This window comes from Parasteatoda tepidariorum, chromosome X1 (assembly GCF_043381705.1).
Source record: "Parasteatoda tepidariorum isolate YZ-2023 chromosome X1, CAS_Ptep_4.0, whole genome shotgun sequence".
NCBI lineage: Eukaryota > Metazoa > Arthropoda > Arachnida > Araneae > Theridiidae > Parasteatoda > Parasteatoda tepidariorum.
Window position 1 is genome coordinate 17,979,907 of NC_092214.1, and position 26,929 is coordinate 18,006,835.

Below are 26,929 nucleotides of genomic sequence, written 5' to 3' on the forward strand. Positions count from 1 at the left end.
ACAAAGGATCTTGTTTACTACAGGCAGTTACCCACACATTCAATGAGTGCTATAACTGTGTTATCAGGATTTAAATATTTAAAATAAATTCCAATTTAAGCAACCCATTTAAAGTTTAGAAACTAGCTTAATCAAATGGGTAAATTTTAGGAGAAACTTAGTAAATATATAATACTATCTTTGCAATGGTTACTTTTCGTGAATAGCTTAATCAGTCAAAACATTAAAGGATTCAAGAAACTTAAAACTTACGTAACAGATTTAATGTAATGTTGCAGGCGCATAGAAGTTCGATGCAGATTCAATTTTAATTACCATAACCGTGTGGTAGTACCTGGAAGAATGTGTGATTTGCATTTTAATTGAAACTTGGTTGGAGAACACTTAGTGATGCAAGTGACTGATTCCGTCCATCAAGAGAAGTTGTTTGCATTTCCGTCAGGATTTAAACTTCTCTTCGACAGACTTCCGTTATTATTGTAACTGCTTGTAAATTTACTTTAACGACGTCACTTTAATTCGTTGTGGTCAACTTAAACAATTTTCTGTCATCGTAACTTAAATTTTTAAATACAATTATTTATTTCCATAAAATAAGCCATAAGGTTTTCCAAAATCCGCATAAGTAATTTTTAGGGAAAATACAGGCTTTAAATAAAAATATGCGTTTTTACTGATTCATATTGTTTTTAATTTATTGTTAGAGATGGCGAACCTTTTTCAATCACTGTGACACTTAAATTTCGGTTTCTGTTTTCAAATTGATAATGCGTCACTATAGGTATTATTTCTTAAATAAAAAAAATTAAATCGTTGTACTTTGATTTAAAACTGTTTAATTACATTGTGTAACTATATTTGTACTTTAGTTATGATCTTGCTTCAAATAAAGATCGAATGAATAGTATTTTGAATATATTTCAGTTTAATATTTAGCTAGGGTAAAATATCCTAAAGCGGACACCCTATATGGTTAGCAATAAAATAAATATGGGGTAATAATTACAAGTGTTCTGAATTTTTGTTATACTATCAAAAGTTAGATGCATAATTCAATGAAGGGGAACAACAGAGTAGAAAACTGAAAAAAGAAGGTTTTTTTAAATGAATTTTGCTACAATTTAATACTTTTTTTTTATCTTATTCTACTTATTTTAATCTTCATTTTATCATGTTACAAATGCAAAAAGTTTAGAAATTACCGCTTATGTAATATAATGTTTGTAACTTATTTTTTAAATTATCCATAACATGCTATACTGCCGTGCAATTGAAAAAAAAAACAACGTGCTTCATGATAGATTCCGAGAAAAGAGACAGACTTGAGAACTTTTTTCTTTCTATTGCTAATGCTATGAGCGCTAAAATAGAATTTCAGAAAACTCATAAGACTGAATTTATTTTTGAAAAGAATGTTTTTGCACACACAGCATGCTGTTTTTCATACAAAGATGCCAAATATATAAAAATCTCAATTTCAATTTTTTTGTCACTAACGTTGATTTTTACATTGCATGGCAGTATTCTCATACGTTGAGAAACATCTTCCCAATTTGATACCGTTCGGATTTTTTTTAAACTACGTGAATGCAGTTTTCATTGCACCTAGAATTTTTTTTTTTAAATAATTCTTTTCTCACAAAATTGTGGTGTTTGAAAAAAAATTTAAAGAATGACACGAAATAAGTTACATAAGTCAACCCAATTTAAAAATTCTTACGTGCTACGAAAAATATATTTATTGTTAATATTGAGTCTACATTTGAAATAAATCATTTGAAAATTGTACTAGCAAGAGATACAGCATGTGAGAGAGACATAGTTTCGAATAAATTGAGTTAAAAATTATGCGGTCAATAATCCATATAAATATATAAAATTTTGCAACGAACTATAATGCATCAATATCAGATGTATACGTTGTTTCCTCTCCATCATTTTCAGTAGTTGCCAGTGCTAGTCTAGCATTTTTTTTTAATCGATCGCATGCGACCTCCATGTGTTTTTAGAATAGCAGCCGAAATTCTGCGGCCATTTTTTATTTGAGCATATTTTTTGGCTGCTGGGTCTACATTTATTTCTAATTAATACTAAACTGTCAATAAACCTTTGCAACTTTCATTAAAATTATTACAGCAATTATTTATATTGAAAGTACCATTAATTCTTTTTCTTAGCTCTAATTTAAACAAATTATTTCAGTAAAAAAGTTAAATGATAGTATTTTATTAATATGTTTTGATGAGTGTGAGCAAATTCATTAATTAACCGAGCGCAGAAGGTCACTTGTTTATACGTGCCACAGCGCTTCGCGTGCCGACACGTTAAACTGTACTTCTTAAATTTTTGCGAAAATTAGTTCAATATTTTGGTATAATAATTTTAAAAGAATAGTCTATGGAAAAATGCAGTATTTTGTTTTGAAAAATTTATTGCGCTGTTCCGCTTAACTATTTACAAATATTATTATTATTATTTATTAATATTTTTTCGATGGCCTTATCTATAAAATGTTTCAACTAAGCTTTTCAAAATACTTTAATTTATTTTTGCAAACTTACACTTCATTATATTATACTGAAAAAATCTGTGCATTTAATCCCATTTAAGTTGTTGAACCTTATCAGTCATGTGATTTATATTTGGGTCATAACATGTCTTTAATAACACTCACAAGATTCATTTAAACAAGGTGGGTGTTTTTCAGACGTTTATATGGCATTAAATGTTAAAGCGCAACATTGTGCAAACTAACTATTGCATTTTTTTTCTTCATAATTTGAAACTTAGTTTGGGCTTAACATCTTTCCAAGAAAGTTCTTTGCTATGATATTTATGTCCTGGAAAATGTCAGTCATAATAGCACCCAAAATCGTACTTGTTTCTAAGTAATCGTACTTGTCTCTTGTTTCCTTAGTATTTTGGAAATGTTGTTCTTAGTGACTTTTCGTGGGAAATATATGTTGGGTACGCGTGCCATAGCTTCCCCATCTCTGGTAACTATGGAATAGTATATGGGATAAATCATTTCCATAGTTTTTTGTTTGGAACATACACACTCTTTCGTAATATTCGCTGTAACCGTTTTGCATAAATGGCGCTGACTTCCGTTTATACAGCGCTTAAATTTTTCTCTTCAAGACGGACGTGTTTGCTGGTTTATTGAAATAAACCTTGGAAAAAAAAGTTCTGTGGCATTAAATCACATAATCTTGAGAGCAATTTCGGGCAACAAAATGGGAAATTGCCTAACCAGGGAATGACTTAACAATAAAAACACGTTGTTCTTTCGCGTGCGTAGCGTTCAATTTGATTTAAATTAATCCTTACTTTCGTAACAAATTTTGTTAGTCCATCATTTACAGCATAAAAAAATTGTCATTTGAAAATCTTTACTTCATGAATGTTTTGCCAAAGGAATAAATTTAAGGACCTGCTGGAATCCATTTTTATAATGATCTGAAATCCCATATAATTATGATTTCTCAGGGAAGGAACTTTTGTCATAAATCATAGTTGTGTTTAGATTTTTGAAATCAGATGTTGTGATCTATTTATGTGGCAATCAATAAATTATTTTTTCCGATCGCAATTCAACAAAATATCTTGTTCTCAAATTACACTCAGGTTGTACCGTGACTTTTGGTACAAGTTTGGTTTTTGGTTCTAGTTATTAGAGCGTATGAAAGATTGTATCCCAAAAAACTTCTTTCCCTCCGAAAATTTCAAATCTAGCTATAATGAGGTAGCATATTAACCTCTTTTTTCATCAACTTTAGATCTTCGGGATTGTGATCTAAAATTTCCTTTTTATGATCAAAAACGTACATTTTAAACTCTTTCAAAAGTATGCATACAAAACAAATTTTAATTATTTTAGGTAAAATTATTAAGTCTAGAAAGCAAAGTAACAGTTAAGTAAAATTTTGGTCACCCAGAATCTAAATGAAAACTACTTTCTTACGACTCAAAATTCAGAAATTTGAAAAAAGAATTGTTTTTCTCCCTATTGTATATTATAAAATTTTCCATTTGTTTGAAAAGAAAATCAGATTCAAAGAAACAAAGATCGAAAGTTTTGTAACATAATTTTCAAATAAAGTCGTTGCCCGCAAACAATTCAAATTGAAAATAAAACTCTATAAATGTTTTCCACTCATGGAGTAGAGTAGACAAATCCGTTAAACCGAGTCTTGTTCTGCTCTTTCGTAAATCAATATCTGTAGGAGACACACACCAACTCATTTAGCTTTTCGTAGACAGGTTGGAAACGGGACGATATTGCAGAATAATGGTCCCCACTTCCCTGAGGGCATTCTGGAGAAGTTCTTTTTTCTTTCGAGAGTTTTTTTCCCACTCAGTGAACTATTTCAAATAGGCGAATAACTGAGGCGAAACATACATTTAACAGACATGGATATTCGAAATGGATTTGACGCAATTATTTTCATTTTAAGTTACGGATTATTGGTTGATTATTTATGTTTCTTATTTAGTATTAACAGTGTTATTTGATACAAATCATCAATTTTTTTTAATTAGTTTTTTTTCTACGTAACTAATAATCTTAAGTACTGCAAACTGTTCTTTTTGTTCTATTTTTTTAAAACTTAGTTATGTTTGATGAGTTGAGGGGAAGAAAATATTTATATATGTTTAAGAAATTTATCTTTGAAAAATATCGAAATAATAAGAATAAAATATTTTCATATTAAGAAACTGTATATCTCTGGTTGGTTGGTTGGCTCTAATGCCACTTGTCACACGGGAAAGCCTGCTTGGTGAAAACGAGCAAATTTAAGGCACAGAGTGTGCGATTCTTGTTTTTCAGTGGTGCCATCTATGGCCAAGAATTTGACTTCTACCACACCATGCGTCACACCTGTTTATAAGGCGGACCCATTCATGCATTCATCCACAGATCGTAATTTTGACCTGAATCAGAGAACGATCGATCTCCAATCCTGTACCCCCAGGTATTGATTTGTTATGGAAACATGGAGGACTTTGTAACCCGACAGGCGTAACGTGCACCAGTCACCATTTACTATACGGGGAGTCTTCGACCGGCGGGGTTCGAACCCCCGAACTCTCGGATATGGGCTCAGCGCCCTATCGACCAGGCTACCAGGAAGGTGTTTAAGCTGATCATACTATTTTTCTTAAAAGTATTTCCGTAACACCCCATTGTGGGTCAGGGAGATCACAGAGGTTATGGCTTTTCAATTTCTAGACTAACAGCATAATGATGGCAGTGTTTTCACTAGTAAGCTTTTATTTTCCAAAAAAGCTGGTACCCATGGATATGAAACTGTTTTCAATGCAAATTTCTATGACTAATAGGCTTCAAGGCAAAACCGAAGGCAGAATCCTTGTAGTTCACACAATCAAATAGATTCCTAAACCAGGGAATATGAATTTTTCCAAAATGTCACTTGACTTCTCCAGGTGGGAATTTGAAGCTTCAAAGGCCATGTGGGGTTAATTTATGGCCACATTTAAATAGAGTACGAAACACATTAACCTATAAAATTGCATAAATATCAAAACTAAGCTTTTAAAATAATTCCCTAATACATATTAAAGATACCGGCATAGAAGAAAAAATAATGCAATATAATTGCGACAAAATTCTTAAAAATTAAAATAATGAAAGATTCACATGAGGGTAATACATAGTTCAATTAAATTTAATTATTCATTTTGACCATTGAATTCCTGGCATATTGCTTTTAAGATAATGACATGATTTGTAAAAGCAAATCAATTGCATTTAATTTCGTGTAATTTTTTTATCGAGTGTTGTAGGACACACGACATACCGTGTTATGCTTGGCAACCACATTTAGATTTACCAAGTTCATAATGTTTTGTGGTATGTATTTGGTCACCACTCAATTTTCTAGCTCACCTAGGACCAAGACATTTATAGTTAGTGAAGCTCTCTATTCTTTACAAAGCTTTTTATAACATTAATGAGTAGTAGGATAATTTCCTGACCCAGTTTTTTAACTATTCTTTTCGTGAAAGAATCAAATAATGTGCAACTGAGCTAAAAAATATTGAAGCATATTTTTAACTAAATATTCACTGGTATTGGGATCACTAAATTACGCTTAATCCAAGGGTTAAGCTCTTTATTTATGTTACACACATATATAGAAATTGAATTATCATTTTCCTTCAAAAGGCTTTCTTAATGCGTTTGATTGTGCTGTTAATAATAAGGAACTTTATAATTTAATAACTGTGTATTATGCATACTAGCCAATAATTTCATATAATATTAACAGTTCTATAGAATTATAAGTTTTATTCGATTACCTGGTCACGAATTATTAATTTGTTACTGGCTATTTTGGTTTAAACTAGTGAACGTAATATTATTGTCTTACAGGGGCATGCGAATGTTTTTAAAACATAAGGTTGTTTTGAATGTCAGTCAAATAATTTTCCTTTTATTTTTATTGCTATCAAATAAAAATAATAAAGAAAGAAACTCACAAAATATTTTTGCATGCCACAATACATTCCTGTTATTCTAGATAGTACTTTAAACAACTGATTCTTGTGAATGATCAGTAACAGTAATACAATTGATATAAGTAATAATATTCGTCAGAGTTTGATACCATGCAAAATAACCAGATAAAGTGATACATATTTCAGAAATTAAATCTTTTTAAGCAAATAAAATTATGCAGATTCTTTAAACGGGTTATTATACAAATGAAACAATTTATAAACTAATTTTTTTCTAAAATAAATTACATAAAAACATAAACTGATGAAAACTAGACGTTCAAATGTAAATCAAACTGGGGTTTAAACTGCTTTGTCTACTGAGCAACAAAATTTACTTTTCTGTTATCTATAAGTTTGTGGAATTATTGATAATTTTTAATCCATTTATGAGTATTCTTTATCCAGAAATTTTAAATGAATTACGGTGACATAAACACAAAATTAAGTTCGATGAAATCTGACAAAAAAAAAAGAAAAATAATAAATAAATATTCAGTATTTATAATAAATGTATACTGAATGTAAGCATTATCCGATTATGTGAGAAATAATAATAATATTTAACAATTATTTCAGACATTTACAAAAGCGAATATGTAAATAATAACATTTACCAATAATAAAATGTTTTTTATATGTGATAATAAAAATATGCGGTAATAAAAATATGCTGTTAATAAAGAAGTTTTTTTGCTCAAATTTTACGAAAATTGAAGAATTATAGCAGCCCGCAGAATTACGTATTTTTTTTAAGAAATTGCTATGGTACCTTTGCCATTTATCTATGTTATAGATCTTGGCCAAAGGATACTCTGAGCTCTTTGTTCGTCAAGATCATCTGATCCCTGTGTAATTTAATGAAAACATATAAGAGTTTTTGAAAATATAGGTTGTTCCGGAAAGTTGTGTGTTCTTTAGAGTGCTTATCAAAATGAATACGAAAAAGTTACACATAGTGGGGTCTTTAAATTGACGTTGAGGTTATGAAAAAAACGTAAACGATATCAAAATCTGACAAATCAGAATTGAGAAGGCGGGTGAGAAGGAAATCTAAACCTGTTTGCTCTCTGGTTGAAACTTGAAGGTACGTCAATCAACTTCTTTTTGTTTCCTTCGAAAATCTAATAAATTTTGGAATCTCATTTGCCTACCTTTTTCAATTGGGTTATGATAGTGTTGATACTGTAGTTTTGATATGATAGTGTAGTTTGTTTGGGTTATGATAGTGTAGTTTTGATAGTGTTTATGGGTGATTCTCCCGAAATATGACAATTTACAGTCTCTTGCTCAAAGATCTAATACTATACTACTAAAAGAACTTCTTTTTTTAAATTTTAATAAATAGCATTGCTGTTAGCATTTTAAAATGACCTTGTACTAGCATCGACTGTTTTGTATATCTATAAAATTTAATTGAATTTCAAAATGTCATGTTTTTGGCATGTCACAAACAATATTTCCAATAATAACTAGCTTCAAAACTTCGCATAAATTTTTCAATATCTAATTTTTTTTATCTCAACCGTTGTAAGCATTTCTAGAGTATACGCAGAGGGTATTATTTACGAAAACTTTGCTTGAAAAATTTTTTTCTGTCAATAATTTGTTTGTCACAAGAAAATCTATCATTTTCCAGACTACTTTCATTTAGTGGTTTATAACCAAAACAGATAGCGCCAGCAATCAATATCTTATGTTAATAGATTGATTAGATACCATCCTATCTGAACATGCATGAATAAAGAACCAACTTTCTGGTTCAAAATCTATTAAAAAAATTTTTCAAGGTGAGTAGGTTTTTATGTTGTCATTTTCCTGTCTTCTTGAAATCATTAATAACATAAACTACATAGATTTATCTGAGTTATTTCAAGAAATCCTGTTGTTTTCTGCGGAATGTAAACGTCTTTGGCCAAAATGTTGAATTAAAGTAAAGTTAAATTCTATAAAATGGCAAATTTGTCATTATCCTGGCTGCCATTTTCCTGGCTTATGAATGCCAGGTCATTGAAGTGTTACCAGAAATTTTTTTAAACAGTATACTGTAAAGAGGGAAAGCAAATATTAACCTAATACCAAGTTTATGTATGATTGTAATATGCTTGAATGTAATCAAAGTTATTCATTTATTTAAAGATTGATTATTATACACAATTTTATTCTGTACATATCAGAATACAAAAACATTTTTGATTCTTTCAACAGTGGATAAAAATAATTAATTTAAGCAATTTATGGTCCATCTAACATAAAGGCTTAAGTTGAGTTACTTACTATTAGCTTAGAATGACTGTTTTTTTAAACTTCTAAGCTAATATGCCATCTTCCTGGCATTTAAAATTTGGTGAATTTCTATATTATTTTTTTTCTTGAACAAATGTCAATAAACTACACTGCTGTCTGCAAGATAATAATAAATTTAACTAAATAAGTATACAAAAAGAAAATTTAAAATATTTTGAAGACTTTAAATTTGAAGAAAATTTTTGGTCCGAATTGTCATGTTTCCAAAGAATCACCCTTATGTTTTCTTTCCTTCCGGGGCTTTAACGATGCTCATGCTTTTTTGTTTTCATTTTTGACATGTCAGTGAAAATACATATTCATGATGGTCTTTCGAAACACCATGTAAGTAATTTATGAAAAATGCTCGCATATTATATAAAAATTAAAGGAAAAGGTTTTAACTATCATTTTATTATAATGCTCCGCTTTATTTATTATTCATATATTGAAGAATACATATTTTGATAAGCACCTCATATTGATTGTATTTTAGAGGTTATTTATGAAGCATAATGAATCTTTAAACTAGTTCAAAGCATTTTATAATCCGCATCATTGTTCAAATATATTTTATTTAATTTATTTAACAAACTATTCATATAAAGCTTGTCTCGTAAATTTGACAGTTTCTCGTTTATTCCTTTAAAATTTTATTTCCACAATATATCTCATGCTTATATTCTACTTTAATGCATCAAATGTTTTCAAAAAATTCTGTTTAACTGAATATTTAACGAACTCTTATCGTGAAAATGTCTAACACAGGGAGAATTTAAAAGGGCAAAAGATGAGGAAAAAAATGTTTTTTAAAAGTCGAGAATTCACTTGAGAGATGACTTATGGTAAATGGAGTTCATTAGAGTTTTAAAAGTTTTAAATTTGCTATTACGTTATTTAAAGCAATTAATTTTAACTTGAAGGATTTACGCATTTTTAATGCAATTTTTTCTTGACTGAAAAATATAATTTGGGATTTAAATATATTAATTAACAATATATTAAAATAGCGAATGCATTTTTATAAAAATACATGATTACATTTAAATCGATGATATAACTGTTTTTTTAAAAACAATTTTAAAAAACAAATAAATCAAACTCAGATAGAATTTTGAAACACTATTAGCATTAACGTAGCATTGATTTGCTCAAATGCTAAGTTGAACCATATAAATTTATTTTACGATCGCATGATGTCACGTGAATTATGGTTCAAAGTACAGATATTACGGTTCAATTTTGAAAAAATATTCTGAACAAATTAAATTACTTCTGAAAATATTAATAATGTTTTAATATGCTTTTAAAAATATTTGAATACACTCTCAGAAAAATCGGTTTCAAGTTTTATTTCATCCTTTATAACCAGCGTTGAACTGTCCTTGTCTTATGGAAGACTTTTTGATGGAATCAACCCGCAAAGGAAAACCTCGGTGCGAGCCGGGAGCAGAACCAGCCACGTTTGGGATTCGAACATGGGTAACCGCATTAAAGGTCCCCGCGGTTCATGAAATCAAGTTAAGATAGTTTACCTTGCACGGGAATATGGTTTAACTTAACATCCTATTCAAGTCTGCATGATATTAGTTCAACTCGCTCTAAAACTTTAAGCAGCGTAGGGAATATATACAACTTTTGTAAACAACAAGTGAATTAAAAATATTTTTCATCTCTAATATTTAAATACGATTTTTATTTATTTTAATCTTTTCCAATGTAGGTAATTTTATGTATATGGTTTAGTTCATTTTAGATTATTTCAGATCATGTTAGAAAATTTAGTTCATTTTAGGTTTTTAATAATTTAGCACAGCCGACCGGCCTGTGTAGGGGGCAGGGAATTGTCCATGCATCAGAAAGGTCCTGGGTTCGAATCCCGGGCAAGGCATGGATGTTTCTTCCTCTCTATCTGTGTTCTATGTCCCTTCTCCTTTGTGTGTAAATATGATCCGCTCTATAAACGAATTGTGGTAGTGTGACGTGGGCGACGCTGCTCCACCGCCGTGGCTTCGCCACAGGTGCCCACAGGGTAGCGAAAAGAGAGTTAGCAGTTCTGACACTTTCTGTGGCCAATGGACAATAGTTCCAAGTGCCCGCCATTAAAAAAAAAATAATTTAGCACATTTTAGGTATATTTTTTAAAATTATTATTTTTTTTAATTTATCACTATTCAAATAAATATTAGTTCGCAAATAAACAAATAAAGGATTTTGTTACAACCACTATGGAAATGAAAGAAGGGGGGAGCCAATAAACAACCATTTAAAAAGGATGCCAGTTATTTTTTTTATAGAACACCTAAACGACCTTTAGCATTCAAACAACACACCCCAAATCAACAATCTTAGCATGGAATAGCCCCTGCACATTACATCCATTAAAGGTCCCTAGAGTCTAGGGCGTGTCCCATTTGGTTGCATTCTTTTACTTGTTGTCTACTGTTGCAGTGGCTTTCTTCTTCATAATATTAGAGATATTTTGTGATTGTTGGTAGCAGAGAGGCAGTAAATTACACTAATCAGAGTACATTGATTCAAAGTGTTTCTACAATATTAAATTGTATTTATAAGAGGAATTTTAGATTATAATGAATAAGAAAAGAATCTTAACGAAATACAATTTGAGTCATTGAAATTTAGGGAGGAAAAAATCTCTTTATATCTAATTTCTATCGAAAATTTCAGGTTTAAAAAGAAACAACGTACTACAAATTTGAAAAATGCTTTTTCTTCCTAAAATGTAATAAGTATGAAAATTTAAGAATATTTTTAAAAATATAAATTATTCCAAATTCATGTAAGCTAGAAAGGTGTAGTATTTCTTGCAATCTCGCTAGCGCGATAGAAGTAAGCTGTTATTGGTTTTACCCTTGCCATTATTATTTAATTTTTTCACCAATTCTATTCAAAATTTAACAAAAAGGGTTATGATATTATGCTCTTATACTTTTTAATAAAAATATGTGCTTCATTTTGCTTTTAAAATTTCCGAATAATGTAAAGGTGACTTTTAAGGTATTTTCTTAAAATCAAGATTGTCAAATGCAAAAATTAAATAATAATGGGCCGGATAGCTTGGTTGGCAGGGCGTTGGGCTCAATTCCAAGAAGTCGTGGGTTCGATCCTCACCGGCCGAAGTATAGTAAATGGTGACTGGGGCACGTTAAGTCTGTTGGGTTACAAAATCCTCCACGTTCTCATAACAAATTATGCCTCTAGGGTTTCTGAATTGGATATTGGTCGTTTTCTGGTTCATGTCAAAACTACGATCCGTGGATGAATGAATTTAAGTATGAATGGGTCCACTCTGTAAACGGGTTGTGAAGTGTGAGTGGCTGAAGTAGTATTCTTGGCCAAAGATGGCGCTAATGAAATACAAGAAACGCACCCTCTGCCTTAAACTAGCATTGTTTCACCAAACAAGCTTTCTGATATTGTCAAGTAGCATGAGAAGCAACAACAACATTAAATACTAATAAATTTTTAATCGAAATTTTTTTAGCAGTGTTTCCCTTCTATGTCTGTATTTACATATTTTCTTTCGCTTATTCCGTTTATTTAAAAACGAATGTCTCATAATCATTATCTTTAATATAGATTTTCAAAATCTTTGTCAAAACCGCATTAAAGAAAGGAGTTTATAAGGGTAGCAAATTGTAGAATAAATTATTTTCTCGAAATTAAAGTAAAAATAACTTTTCCAATCTCTTTAAAAGAATTTTTTTACGATAAACAAAAATTCATATTTAATTAAAAATAGATTTTTTGTCTCCTTCATTAAATATAACCGGTATCAACTTTTAAATGTAACTAGTAGTTTACCTATCTGTTAATGATTATCATTTTTATATTTGTTTTATGAGATATAAAAATAACATACCTGCTCCATACGGATATCCCAATCTCCATGAATTCTTTTCCCACGGAAGTATTTCGACCTAAATTAAAGGATAGAAAACTTTTGTTATTAAATGGTTTGTTTTAATTGTAGAAAATAATAACACTCAAATAACAATCGCTACTGCTCATCAGTCTATGTACAGTACACAGAAAAATGAAATAATTTTAATGATTGATAATACTGATTATCATACAATCTCTTCAGAAAATTCTTCAAAATAAGTGTGTGCAATGCAAGAAGAAAAATGCGATCTTAATAACTTTTGTTCTAACGATAGGATTTTCGCTTACTAGGATTCTTAAGTTCAATGAGTTAATTAATTAGTGCAGACAATATTTTAAGTTACGAAGTAATTTTCTAAAGCTTTGGCTTATTCCTTTTCAATACAAAGTACCGACTTTTTACTTTGCCAATCAAAGAACACTCAGTGATCATTAGATATGAAAATTAAGATCTATGCAAAAAAGATGTGTTCCTTGATAATAAATTATCATCGAAGAGACATGCAGAAGTGACTGCAAAAAGAGAAGAGGGTTGGTCACAAACTTAGAAGCTGAGATGGAGGCAATCAAGAAGCAGTATTTTCATCTCTAAATCATGCTGGGTTCCTTGTTGATTCGCAGTCAGCCATCTTCTCACTTCGCTCTTCTTAAAGCAGCTAGTCGAATCGTGTAGAGAAAACAAAACAAGAAATCGATGAACTTATCAACTATGGTTGATTGAATTTCTTCCGGTGGACTCCCAGTCATTATGATATATATGAAAACGAGAGGGTTTATCGGCTGGCCAATCAAAATTCTTCCCCCATAGTCAGGACAACAAAAAAATTTGCTTAAAATAACGAAACTGTTAATGATGCAGGAAAAATGTGATCCAGACTTATTCCCTATTCCATTCCCATGCACCTCCCCCGATAGATTTCTTTGCAAATTTCAGAATTTTGAATGGGCCTGGCCATCTCAAGAATCACCTTCTCCTCATAAGCATTTCTGTCTGCCCTCTGTATTTTACAAGAGAGGCTACAAACTTTAATCACTCGACAGCTTGAAGATCCCTGAGCAACATTACTAATTCTTCGATCATTGACAACTTTCACATAAAGGCTACTTTTTTGTATTTGACTTTTAGTAGTACGGCCGGCCTTAAGCAACACTTCCTAGAAGAAAGAAGACCTCAGCACGAATCAATTTAGTAGTCCAAGGTCACGAACATAAATTGTGCAGTGGATGAAAATAAGAAAGATGCCATTACGTTTGATGTACTAAAGGATCAAATTTCTTGTTTATGGTAACCCGTGCCGAGGCCTTCCCTTAAGACACATGTGAAGAAATATNATATATATATATATCTGCTTTTATGTAAAACTATTTATTTTGATAAATAAATAACACTTCGTTTAATCACACTCTTTTTGATGTGGACACAAAAAGATTTGCCATTTTCAATTCGTTCTATAGAATAGCATTTGATTTATGAATGTTAAAATCTAGCATATGGGAATTGCATTGGCAAGTATAAAAAAGATTTTCCTACGTGACTTCTGACATCTCTGAGAAATGATATCCAATTTCTAAGTGAGTAGTCTTGCATTGAAGGAAAATGTGTGGAAATAACTGCGATTACTTTTCTTTTTGCAGATCTATTTCTCAGAGAAATGTTTATTTTTGCTGAGAATAAAAAATATATGATTTTTTGCTGCATTAAAAATATAATAATAATCCTATCTCCTTTTACATGAATGTAATTTTTCCAATTCATATAAATAGTAGTAATAAAAATGAATTTTTTTATAAACGATTAAATAAATGGCAGATGTAAAGAGTTGAAATAAAATACCTCCTCTGCATCCAAGAGATTGCCCAATTAAGGTTTCTTATTTGTATCAGTTCTAATTAATAAAGTATCAGTTTATCACGATTAATACTTATGAATAAGAGTAAAGGATGTACAGTATTATTTATGATAGAAGGAATGATTTCGTGTAGACAAATTTTTCATATTTGAAAAAAAAAACGTTTAAGCATCATTTTAAATAATATAATAATTGTAGATTGAAAAATAGATGAATATAAAATTAAAAAAAGATTTTCACAAATGGACAAAAAAGTTCGTGGATTTTGAAAGTTCATGAAAGAAAAAACTATTTAAAATGTTAAAAAAACTTTAAATATTAAAAAAACTCTTAGAAAGCTTATAAATTGAAAGGGGGAAAGCAATTTTAAACAAAACTCTCGTCTAATAAATATCTGAAACTCTTTACTAAACTCTAAACAGTAAATAGACTTATGTTTTCTTTATCCTACTTTTAACTTTACTTTATTTTCTTATATCAAGAGCTAACATTCTAGCTTGAGACAGGAAGGAAAATAAACACACTATCACTTACTTAACGATACCTTATTAAATCGTTGTCGCAAAGTATATTTTTTAAAATCTTAATGGGTTAGATGAAAATTTTTGTTCGTTTAGTTTTGTAAGAAATATCTCGCTTCCGGTTTTGTCAAAATGCTTAAACATTGTCTCATTACGCTTTTTTCTTAAAATAGTTTCCATAAAAATATGACGTGCTTTATGTTTTATTTTAGGAAAAAGCTTAATGATGGAGCACAGAAATACGTTGTTTGTCGAAGACGATTTTATAGAAAATCACCGGGTAATAGAATATTACTTTTTATAGAAAGTAAATGAGTAACAATCAATTTTTCAGTATCAATTACGAACTGATACTGTTATAAATGAGAAAAAGATTACAAAACCAAGATGCTTTTGTGTCAGGTATATATTAAGTTAATAATTTTGAGGATTTTTATTTGTTTAAAATGCATTGTTATTATTTGTTTAAAATAATATTCACCGTGAGTGTTGTCCGATTCGATACCGAATACAAAATTAAAAAATAAGTTTTTTGTTAGAAAAAAATAATTCTTTCTGCCTGTGTTCATAAGTGTTATTTTCAATGACGTAATGAAAATTTTAGTAAGTCTTCAGATTCAAATAGAACATCATAAATTCATATATTATTCCCTTTTTTATTCGTCTTATATACCATCTGATTTGAATAAAACCAAGGCAAATCAAAAGTAATAAACTGTTTTGGCAAATTAAAAAGCCGCTATTTTTGTAATGCTTTATTGAAGTATTCCAAAATTGATATAATATATGGGTAAATCCCATAATATATGAATAATCCCATTATATATATATAAATCCCATAAAATGTTGTATTGATCTTAAGTCTTACGTGCTGAAATTTGTATTTCCAACAAAGAATACTTATGGGGTGATACAGGTCAATCACCCCTTGAAATGATTTTTGATGAGCTAGTTTCAAACATTTAGACATGTTTCTTCAGTGATTCTACTTTATAGAAGATTTCGTGTTGCTGTTGTTTTCTGAGCAGGTCTCAAATATATTGTTATGGTTGTGAGACATCGTTTCAAACATGAAAATGTTTTTTTAATCAATGTAGAAAATTGTAACAAAGTATTTTGTAACTGGGCATGGAATATTTAAATTTTTTTTTCATCTTTGATTTTTTTTAAATGTTTACCATACATCTACGATTATCTCATCTTTTAAATCACAAATACTGATATTATTTGAGAACATATGAAACATTTATGTGGTTGTAATAATACTTGAGACATTGTTACAAACAACATTGCTTTTCCTTCCTCTTGATAAAATTAATTACCGATAATATATTAAAATCAAGAAAAACCTTTTTTAAAACAGTGAATTCAGGATAGAGGGTAATTTATTTAGGCCATTATTTGAGTAATCCCTCTAATAAATATTTTTTATTTCTATAAATAATATTATAACGTTTTTAATTATTGATATACTTAATGAAATTTGCTGACACATGGGGCACAATAGTTTTCTGAATTAATTGTCTTTTAGTTTCAGGAAATTATTTCGTGTTTCTTTTTCTCGCGTATAAATTAACTTTAGTAATCAAATACTATACAAATGGGAGTGTGGCTGTGTCTGCTATTAGCTAATTACAAGGTCACGAAAAAGTACTTAGTAGATAAATCTGATCACTAACTTCTTAATCACAGCTAAACTTTATAAGAACTAATCTAGTTATCACGTTAGTCACACATTAATTCCGTGCTATCAGTTTTATTGGTTTACAATTTAATTTACTTATTGTGAAAGATACTATTATAAAGAAAACTATAAAAATACTTCGGATTACTGTTAATTTGAATGACTTTATGACAACCTTAATTCATAAAACGAATTTCAATTGTCAGTATAATAATTTTCAGGATAATTAATCAAGATATTTTTCAAGATAATAAATGTGTTAGAAAAGTTAGGAGCTTCATACAATAACGGTCCCAACTTTTTGAGAGCAATTATTATAATGTATTTTGATATAAAATCCTCTTAGCTCTCATTTTTGATAATAAATTGAAAGGAACATTTAAACAATTTTGCAAGCTTCTATTTTTTGATTGATTTATCAGCACTTTTTACATTTTTAAGCGTACGTCCCACCTTTGAAAGCGCCAATATAATAAGATATAAAACTGACACAATTGCAATTACTTCTTAATATAGCATATCCTATTGAAATGATATTAATTGACGCAATATTACGTATATAATTAGTAATGATAAAAATTATAAAGCTTATCTTTTGCGCCCGAGTTTTTTAAATGATAAATCACCCCCCTAATGTCGAAGGAAGTTTAAATTAATTTAAAATCAAACTTTTTTCTTCATTACTTCTTTACTTGTTTTGCCATAACTCGTTTTATAATATTCTTCACTGTGCTAATTCACTTTATTATATTCTTCTCTGTTGTAATTCAATTTACCGGCATAACTAGCATATTAATAAAAATAAATAGTATATCATTCACTAATTAAAATAACTAGTTTATCATTTTTTAAAAGATACAGGCAAGGGATCTTCTACGCGCGGCTGGCGAGTCAGCAGTGACTCCTGAAACCTTAATAGCCCGTCGAATCTTGGCAGTCAGTTTAAAATAATTATTGGATAAGAAAGTGAAAAAAGCCATAGAATGTTAAATGTTCCAAATGATAAACTAGTAGTAAGAAAATGCATCTGATGCTTAAATAAAGTTTCTAATTTATAATATTTTTACTCTTTACGTGAGAGTAATAATAATTTATTGGACTAATTCAGTCAAAGAACAAAGGATTATTTCAAAATATCAACTGCTCTTATTTCACATGATATTGTAGCTTAAATGTCAAACTACAAATTTAGTTTGAAATGATTATCATTCATTTTCTAATTTTTTTTCCAATTTAGTAGGCTTAGTAGATCTCTGCGTCAGACATATTTTATCTGTTTCAGAAATTAACAAAAATGCTCGAAATAAATTGATTCCACTTAAACATTATTTCAAATTTTAACGAAATGCAAACATGCAAGGGAAATAAAAATAAAAAACTAAAAATTAGCAACCAACACTAAAATTATCTCCTTTATCCTTAAAAATTTCTTTGCCAAACTGTGTTTTCTAACAGATGTGTGGCCAGCAAGATTTTCGATTTTATTGCGGCGGCCCTCTGGCACAAAATCTTGAAGACTCCTAATATTGACTTTTGCACTTCCCCAACCAAACAGATTGCTATAACTTTTCCAACTTTGGCCAGAAGTATGTTTTATGTCTCAGTTTTTTTTTTTTTTACTGCTTCAAATATTTTTCAGTGCTTCTTCTTTACTTTTCAAAAGATAAACTTTTTTATTTATGCATGTTTTGAAACTTTAAGGCGAGTAAAATATAGAGCTTTTTTTTCTAACATGTACCATAGACGAATCTTCAAACTTCAATTGAGTTTTCTAGGAAGACATAATTACAAGTCTCGTCCATTAGATACTCTTTCCATCTTGTTTTTATGAGATTATATATAATCTAATCCATTACAAAGTAGCGCAGGATTTTTTTCATGCATATGCTTTAAAAATTTTTATATGCTTATTTTTTTCATTATTTTTTTAAATAGAGGATATATTCATTTTGCTGGAAAATAAACTTATTCTTGTGAAAAAATGATGTCTTAATATGGAATGTTCAGAAAAAAATATTAGAGCTAATCAACAAGAATATTTAATTAAATATTCTTTGGCCAAAAATGAAAAACCACAAAAATATCTTACAAAATTATTTCATAAATTTCAATTTTTTTTTAACGTGAATTGCTTAAAAAATGCGGCCAGATTTTATGGGGGTATCTCTACCATTTTAACTCAAGAGACGAGTTCACCGTATGGTACTTCTGTTTTAGATGACTAAGGGCAGAAAATAGACTTTATACTTTTGAAATAATCAATCTATTCACGGCAAACCTAAAACAGTTCTGGTATTATAATTGTTTTAAGTCACATAAAAAATTTCAAGCTCAATTTAGTTTCTTGAAAAAAAGGAAAGGAACGAATGGGTTTGTGCAATTCGTTCTTAGCACAAGGACGGCTCCTGAAGTTTAAGAGCCATTTCAATGCAATGTTTTGAGCAAGAATTTAAAAAAAGAGATGTTTTGTAAGCATCTTTTGTCGAGGAATAAAGAGTAGAGAAATAAATGGTTCTAAAGTGTAGCGTTTCCTCCTTTCTTTCCTCCTTTGTAAATTAATAAATAACTAATCTTTAACTAAAGGTACCTCCTTATTACTATATACGTGTGGGTCTTGGTCTTAATTATTAAAGAAATGTGGGGAAAAAGGCACATCAATAAATCACATATGCTAAGCCTCATTGTGTTTTACTCAAGAAAAGAGTAACCCAACAAACCTATGTGATGCAATAGCAATAGAAAGTGGATAATGGAAAAGTTCAAAAGACACAAAACATTGCGAATAAATAGTTTAGACTGAAAAATGAAATAAATGTGTGATAAGGGAGACTATTGAGTAATAATTAAAAGAACATGGTTAGATTGAGGCAAATGTCAAATCTTAAGTTGAAAAGAATGACTTAGAATTTTTTTTACAGTTTTCTGACAACTGCAAGCAGGATTCAACGCCAACGTCAATTGAAATTTTGACTATTATCCGACCAATTTAGGAAATATGATCTAAATAATTTAGTCAGGAAAATAGGTCAAAGTTTAGACCCCTTAATGTTAATTTTACATTAATAAGTAATATTTTTTATCCAAAGACAATCCACGTGAAACTAACTTTTAGTAAATATTTATTATTTTTTATTATTTTATTAAATAAGAGTTGAAAAAAAATTGAAATATGCAATTTTTTACATTATTTTATAGAAAGTAATTTTACTTGGAAAATACAAATTTGATTAAGAATATTTTATGAGAAATCGGATTTTAAAAAGTTGTGTTAATCAAAATTCGTGTCTGATTTCATAACTTAGAATATCGTCTGCACTAATTAATTAGCATATCTGAGGTCACTTAGCATATTTGAGATTGAGTCCCAGAACGAGAAGATTTGGTAATTAGATTAAAAGTTATTCAGGGTGCTCTTTTTTTGTGCGCTACAACTTAAGGAATAGGCAATATTAATTTAAAGAAATGTTTCTTCATTGAAAATTGTAACATAGTACAAAAATTTTACTTCTGCGTGAAAATTATATAATACTATTTTATAAAAAAGCTTGCTAATATTTTTTTTTACTTTCAATACCAAAAACTTCTTACGGCAATGTTGTAGAAAAATTTTCGGTTTACGAAAACAACAATTCCGTAATATAACAAGTAAAGTCTGACATCAAAAGTTGCTAAAAAATTTCTGTACGTACAGGAAATATCTATACTCATGTTACAAATCATGTTACAGTATTTTTTTCTGTGGGAACTCATGGAAAATTACCGTAACTTGCATTTTTTCTTTCTGTAGGTACAAATACTCGTTGTACACAAAAGAATTTCTCGATGTTTTGGCTGTTTCATTTCAGTATTTTTTCAGTTCATCTTTGCAGGTGCTACTGGAAATATTGTTCAAAAGCGTATATTGGGTATTTCGTAATCATAATCCTTTATATATATATTTAAAATTTTCTTAAAAGCTTAAGTATGTACATTTGGGGTCGGCAGTTTTTATTTAAACAAAGTAATAACGAAAAACTTATTAAATTCTTGCGAATTCGATCTGTGAGATAATAAAAATCTTGCTTAAGTGTCTGAGGAAACAAAGAGGAAAGAAAACGCTCGGCATAAGTTTCATCAGATGATCAAACGGATTTTGTTATTTCCTGTCCCGCTTTTTTCATTGTTACTTCGTCAGATTTCCTTAGATATTTCCCCACGTATAAAAATTATTTAAGTTAAAAAATATTTATGGATTAAAAAGAACTGAAAGTAGGCAAGGACACAAAAATATCACAAATAATTTCAAACCAATAAATTCTTTGTATTACTGCGTAATCTTTTGTTTCAAAATAATCCTAAAATAACTCAATCTTATTCCTCTACAACAAGAATTTGCATAGAAAACAGGTTCAGTGATACTTCTCAAAAGTAAGAATTTCATTTGAGGTGGGGAAAGTAAAAATGTGCAGTAAAAAAAAAAAAAAAGGAAATGTTCTGAGTTTAAAGCTAGTTCCCTGGAACAGGAAAAAGATTTTCGCCTCGAGAATATCGCTATGAAATGTAAATTTATATATCACAGACAGACTCATCTTTATATGTATTTCTATTTCAAATTTATGTACTTCAACTTTCAAAAATGCCAGTTGAATTGAAAATTTATATGAAAAAAAAAGTTTCAACAAATTGGGAATTGTTTTACCCAACAATAGTATTTTTTATAAAATGTATAAAAGTGCAAAAGTCGTGAAATATTTTTCAGAGATATCTTAATCAGTAATTAATTTGTAAATATTTTTGCTAATGATTAGCACAAATGATGTCAGCAAATTAAAAGTTATATAGCTATGTGATATTTGTAATGGTAGTGAACGTTTGAAAATGATGAAGCGGGTTAATTAGGCAAGACAAGAGTTTATTAAACAAAAAAAACTAACTTATTGTAAAAGAGTAAAAATAAATATCATGAAAGCTGCAGTAAAATTACGTATCGTTTTACAAATTCTTACTCATGTTACATTATTAATCATTAATAATTAAAATATAGGATTGAATTTTAGTTTATATAAATTAATGAGTTCTATTAAATTTAAAAGGATTATATTTTGTAATAGATTATAAATTATTAGATTGATTATTATACATTATAGATTCGTACACATTCCAAAACTAAAGAATTATCTCTAAAAGTTATAACTTTATATATTATACTATTATATATAAAGCGGATATACTGGATATATATATCTGGTATACTCTGGTATAGATACTCTCGTATACTAGATATACACCGAAGAGCCATTACATTATGACCACTCTGCTAATAACATGTAGGACCACCTTTAGCCCTCAAAACTGCTAGTACCTGCATTGGCATTGATTCCACGAAGTGCTGATAGGTAGTCTGAGGTATCTGGTACCAAGCGCTCACCAACTGGTCCTGCAATTCCTTCACATTGCGAGGGGGTAGCGTGGCAGCACGAATTTGGTTTTCCAAGTAGGACCACAAATGCTTTATTGGATTAAGGTCAGGTGAATTTGGGGGCCAAGACATGACTTGAAAGTCACTGGAATGTTCCTCGACGATTCGACCCTTATGACATGGTGCATTATCCTGTTGGTAAACACCATCCCCCGCAGGAAAAACTGTTGCCATGAATGGGTGAACCTGGTCTGCAACTATGTTCAAGTAGCTTACAGACGTCAGGGATTGTTCTATGAGGATTATGGGTCCTAATGTGCCCCATGAAAACATTTTTCCTGGGCGAGAAACCATGAAAACCTGGGCGAGCCCATTGTTATACATGGAGGGTGCTCATAATGTAATGGTTCTTCGGTGTATATACCAGATTGGTTATTTAGAGGCAGTACCTTTCCGCGTTTGACTTCTTAAAAATCGTAACGTAAAAATCGCGTACAAAAATTAATCAGCATTAATTTATGCAGAACTTTAGTTCGAATTCTCGAATTATTTAGACAACATTTTAATACGTAATAATCTTATTTACTATATCCTTTGATCAAAGCTCATGAAGGTTTTCAAATTTTTTTTTCTAATTTATGCACTGTAAAACGTAAATTAAAATTTGACATACTTTGCAGAAAATTTCGCTACATGGACTATCTTTACAGAGTTTAAAACATTGAGTATTTTTAATTAATTGAAAAAAAATCAAAAATTAAATTTTTGAAAATTTCATTTGCTCTAAAGAATCTTTCTTTTTTTCTAAGAAAATAACTTTTTGGAAAATGTTTTCAGCTGAAATCGATCTAGATAAAAAAAAAGTTAGCTAAGAAGTTGGTGCTATGCCAAAATTAAATGATGTCAGAAGTTATCTTTTCTATTAAAATTTGTTTTCTACATCGTTTATTAAAAAGTATTCAAACAATTTTGGCACTAAGTCAAGGCATTAACGGCTCTTAAATTTAGGATAGTGATCAGATGTGTTATAAATAATACAAAAGAAACTAATACTTACTCTTTCTTGTATAACTGTAACTAGAGTTTAGAAGCGAAAGTGAAAATAATATAGATTAAGAAAATAATGATTTTAAAGGTGTAATCTCGAACTTAAAAAATCTTATACAAATGATTACTTTTTAAGAAAGTTGCTTTTGTAGATTTTGTTATGCATTTAATTCCTATGTAAAGAAACTGAATTTTTTAATGCTTGCCAGATTTTTAGAAATGTTACAAGGGAAAAATTTAAATCTTATTAATTTCTTTTCGTTAAAAGGTTTTAATTATTTTAGGAAATGGACACATGTTTTAAAAGTATCCACTGTTAAAAACGGCCTAGGCCAGTGACTATATTTTTTTAAATTTTTCCCTACATTGCATGGTGCCAAGAAATAATTTGGACACAAGACAGTTTTATTTTAATGGTTATTCAAATATCACTGCAAAATTTTCAGCTAAGCTTGAAAATATTTATGCTTTTTAAGATTTATCTTGAGCATATTCTATGATTTCAAATTTAAAGCAACTAACTTTATACTATGCATATTTATTATGGCGTATCTGCTTGGGGAAGGGATTATTTAACTAACAGAAATAAACTACTTAGTGTTCGAGACAAATTTATTAAATTTTTACGAAGTAAAAAATGAACAAACTGCACCGAAGAGCCATTTCATTATGACCACCCTCCATCTATAACAATGGACTCGCCCAGGTTTTCATGGTTTCTCGCTCAGGAACAATGTTTTCATGGGGCACATTAGGACCCATAATCCTCATAGAACAATCCCTGACGTCTGTAAGCTACTTGAACATAGTTGCAGACCAGGTTCACCCATTCATGGCAACAGTTTTTCCTGCGGGGGATGGTGTTTACCAACAGGATAATGCACCATGTCATAAGGGTCGAATCGTCATGGATTGGTTCGAGGAACATTCCAGTGACTTTCAAGTCATGTCTTGGCCCCCAAATTCACCTGACCTTAATCCAATAGAGCATTTGTGGTCCTACTTGGAAAACCAAATTCGTGCTGCCACGCTACCCCCTCGCAATGTGAGGGAATTGCAGGACCAGTTGGTGAGCGCTTGGTACCAGATACCTCAGACTACTTATCAGCACCTTGTGGAATCAATGCCACTGCGGGTGCTAGCAGTTTTGAGGGCTAAAGGTGGTCCTACAGGTTGTTAGCAAGGTGGTCATAATGTAATTACTCTTCTGTGTATTATACTGCTGCATAGCTGTACTGTAATATTCCTCCGAATTATGTGCTGAACAACCAAAAATATCGCATGAAGGAACACTTTATTTCTATTTAACGGCAAACTTATGCACTACAAGCAGTGTAGTTAAATTCAAACACCAATGAAAAGGATACCGATATTAAGTTCATTAACACCTTTCGTGGATTATTTTGATTTATTTTCACTTCCAAAAACTTCAATGTTGGCGAAAATTTGAAATCGTCAGTTTTCAAGTTTAAGTTGGTTTTTTAATCAAATACAAACAGGTTGGTCCCAAATATAAGTACAAGGTTGGCACAAGTAATCAAGTACAAAATAGTTGGTTACGAATTCAAGTACAAGGTTGGTACAAGTAATCAAGTACAAAAAGGTACAAGTTGAAAAAAGCATCGTTACTTAAGCAAATCTGTTATATTTTACGCAAGGTATTTATATTTTTAAATGTGTAATAAATATAATTTTTTCTGCATTTTATCTAAATTTGTATATATGTGTGAGTTGTTTTAAATAATTTTATAGTATTTCATTTCTTTCCGCTTGTATTCTGCCAATTAAGCATAATTCATATTTATGTTAATATTCTCTCGGTAATGGTAAAAACTAATTTTATTTAATGAATTTATGTATTAATGCATCTTAATTTAATTGTATCGTGAAAACGACTTCGATGTATTAGTTTTAACGTTGTTCCAAATTTCGTTTTCGTTATTTCCAAATTTCGTTTCAATTAACTATATATATTAATTATTGTATTGTTGAAACATCATTTCAATTATGTGAACCAATGTCTGAAAGTTTTATTATAATTGAATTTAATATTCATATTAATAACTAAGAAGAGAGCATAGGCTAATAAGCAATCATTGGTATTTTAAAAATGAAAAGGATTCATTCATAATTTTGGTTTGTATGCACCAAAAAATAATGCGATTTTTAAATAATATGCTTTGAAGCTATGTAAAAGCTTACTCTCAGGGATTTTCACAAAAAAAGTGTCGACTCCAAATATGATAATTAATTCATGATAACTATATATTAAGCTACAAAGTCAGACAAAAAACGTACTTTCTCTGAATAAATATTCATATTTTACTACAGATTTAATTTTTTCAATATCAAAACATTATTCGCGATCTAGAAAATTTGGTTCCAATAATTCAGTAAGGAAAGCGGTCGATAGTTTTCTTAATATCTATTTCATATTGAGATTCTTTGTTATAAATCGTAAAAACGCACCTAGTTATAAAATCGTTTATTCAAAGATAATTCTTAGTACAAATAACTTTTAATAGTTTTTTATTATACATATTTATTATTTTATATAATAATGATGAAAAAAAATATTGAACAAAAGGCATACAAATTTTTGCACCATTTTAAACGATATAAGTTTAAATGACAAAATAAAAATGTTAAACGAAATTGGCCAAGCAGTTTTTGAGAAATAGAATTATCAAATATTATCAAATTTCATAACTCAGCAACTATTCAACCCATTAGCTCAAACTTAATATTTAGCTGTTTAAAATGGTGTAAAATTTGTTTACAGTTGAATATTTTTTTCGATCATCATTAAGTAAAATATGTCGCAATTTCTCTGTGGTTGAGGCACAAAACTGTTGTTGTAAAGTAGTGGGGATCGATCCCCAGTGGTGGCATAAAGCCCACCAAGCTATATAGATCATTGGCTACTAGCTTGCCTGGGAAGTAAAGGCGGCCTATGCGTAATGGTGACTACATTGTCATATTAATGCGGTTGGTCACAAAATTTTGGGGCTTTATCCTTAACTAAAAATTATTTTTAAAAAAAATTTGTTCAAGAAAAATTTTTTGTCTAAACAAATTTTATAATTGTGTGCCAAATTTTTCATCCGCTTTAAAACTTACCAAGAGACTGAGAACAGAAAGTTAAATTAACATTAAAGACTCCAAACTTTAGAGGTCCTAACTTCAGTATTAACATTTGGAACCATATTTTTCCAGATTGCAGCTATTCCCTATATTGCAGCTAAGGTCAATAATCTGAATCCATCGAAAAAAATATGTTATTTCAGAAAAAGAAGGTTCTTCTGTGTGATTTCGTAATTCAAAATCTATATTATTCGATTAGTATTAATAAAATTAAACCCTTGAAAAAGTTTCTTTTCTGACTCACTCTAAAGTGCATATATATAATCAGATGTGTTATAAATAATACAAAAGAAACTAATACTTACTCTTTCTTGTATAACTGTAACTAGAGTTTAGAAGCGAAAGTGAAAATAATATAGATTAAGAAAATAATGATTTTAAAGGTGTAATCTCGAACTTAAAAAATCTTATACAAATGATTACTTTTTAAGAAAGTTGCTTTTGTAGATTTTGTTATGCATTTAATTCCTATGTAAAGAAACTGAATTTTTTAATGCTTGCCAGATTTTTAGAAATGTTACAAGGGAAAAATTTAAATCTTATTAATTTCTTTTCGTTAAAAGGTTTTAAT

The 26,929-nt window shown here is 29.6% G+C and overlaps 1 protein-coding gene across 1 annotated transcript in view; it reads right to left on the reverse strand.

Annotated features, from left to right (window-relative positions):
* The window catches only part of LOC107455465 (synapsin), a 283,672-nt gene that overhangs the window by 153,883 nt on the left and 102,860 nt on the right, over positions 1-26,929 (reverse strand). The window contains exon 5 of the mRNA XM_071187941.1: positions 12,692-12,749. Coding sequence (XP_071044042.1) covers positions 12,692-12,700 — 9 coding nt within the window. The 5' untranslated portion in view covers positions 12,701-12,749. The remainder of the gene's footprint in view (positions 1-12,691; positions 12,750-26,929) is intronic.